Source organism: Trichechus manatus, unplaced genomic scaffold, assembly GCF_000243295.1.
Source record: "Trichechus manatus latirostris isolate Lorelei unplaced genomic scaffold, TriManLat1.0 scaffold00392, whole genome shotgun sequence".
Classification (NCBI taxonomy): Eukaryota; Metazoa; Chordata; class Mammalia; order Sirenia; family Trichechidae; genus Trichechus; species Trichechus manatus.
The window spans coordinates 20,373-21,449 of NW_004444328.1; the positions used below are offsets into that span (position 1 = coordinate 20,373).

General features: G+C 39.7%; 1 protein-coding gene across 1 annotated transcript in view; it reads left to right on the plus strand.

Annotated features, from left to right (window-relative positions):
* Positions 1–1,077, plus strand: part of VWA5A (von Willebrand factor A domain containing 5A) — a 43,683-nt gene that overhangs the window by 7,787 nt on the left and 34,819 nt on the right. The window contains 1 exon segment of the mRNA XM_012559919.1: positions 224–338. Coding sequence (XP_012415373.1) covers positions 224–338 — 115 coding nt within the window.

Below are 1,077 nucleotides of genomic sequence, written 5' to 3' on the forward strand. Positions count from 1 at the left end.
CCTCATCTTCCCTTCCATATTGTTCCTTAGTTTTCCCTGTTCATCCAGAGGGAGTCACACTATGCTGCCCCCTTGTCCCTGTTTCATGTCCAGAGCCATTTCTTTATTCTAGCCTCTGCCTGTGCTCACCTGTGGAAGAAGCCTGTAGCCCTGGGCTCTTACCTCCCCTCAGACACCAAGCAGTGATAATTCTAACGTGTATCCTTTGCCTGCCCCTCCTCAGATTTCCCTGGATGATGGACACAAGTTTGATCGAGATGTGCAACTCCTGATTTACTACAGTGAGGTGCACACCCCCAGTGTCGCTGTGGAAATGGGGAAACTGAGAACAAGTTCAGGTATTTTCTTTCTCCCTTTGTAGTCACCTACCAGGGGGGTAATTCCCCTCTTGGGATTACTCTCAAATTGCCCTCACTTTTCTTTTCTTTTATTCAATAGCATATTAAACATATTGATGTGAAATACTGAACTAGCTTACGCTTGGGCATGTAAAAATGGTTAGGTTTAATGAATATCATGTGGTTATATCTTGTAGGTAGATATAAGTGACTATAAGTAATTGACATGAGGTAATTGATTTAGGACAATCTACATTTGTTTAAGGATAAGAACAGGTAGTTCACAAGAGGAAACAGCAGTTTACATACGTTTGTGAAAATGATCAGTCTCTACAGATATGGAAATAAAAATAATCGGGTGACATTTTCACCTGTCAGATTATCAAACATGTTCAAATGTGATAATGCCCCATGTTTTAAAACCCCAAAAAACCAATTGCCTTTCAGTCAATTCTGACTCATAGTGACCCTGTAGGATAGAGTAGCACTACCCCATAGGGTTTCCAAGGAGCAGCTGGTGAATTTGAAAAGCCTACCTTTTGGTTAACAGCTGAACTCTTAACCGCTGTGCCACCAGGGCTCCATGATTTAAAAAGGATGGTGAATTGGAAGTTCCATAGATTGCTTGAGGCCAAATAATTTGGTTTATCTTTCTTTTTTAATTGGAACTATTTTACTTTATTTTTTTTCTTTTTTTATTGTACTTTAGGTGAAGGTTTACAGAACAAATAATTTCTCA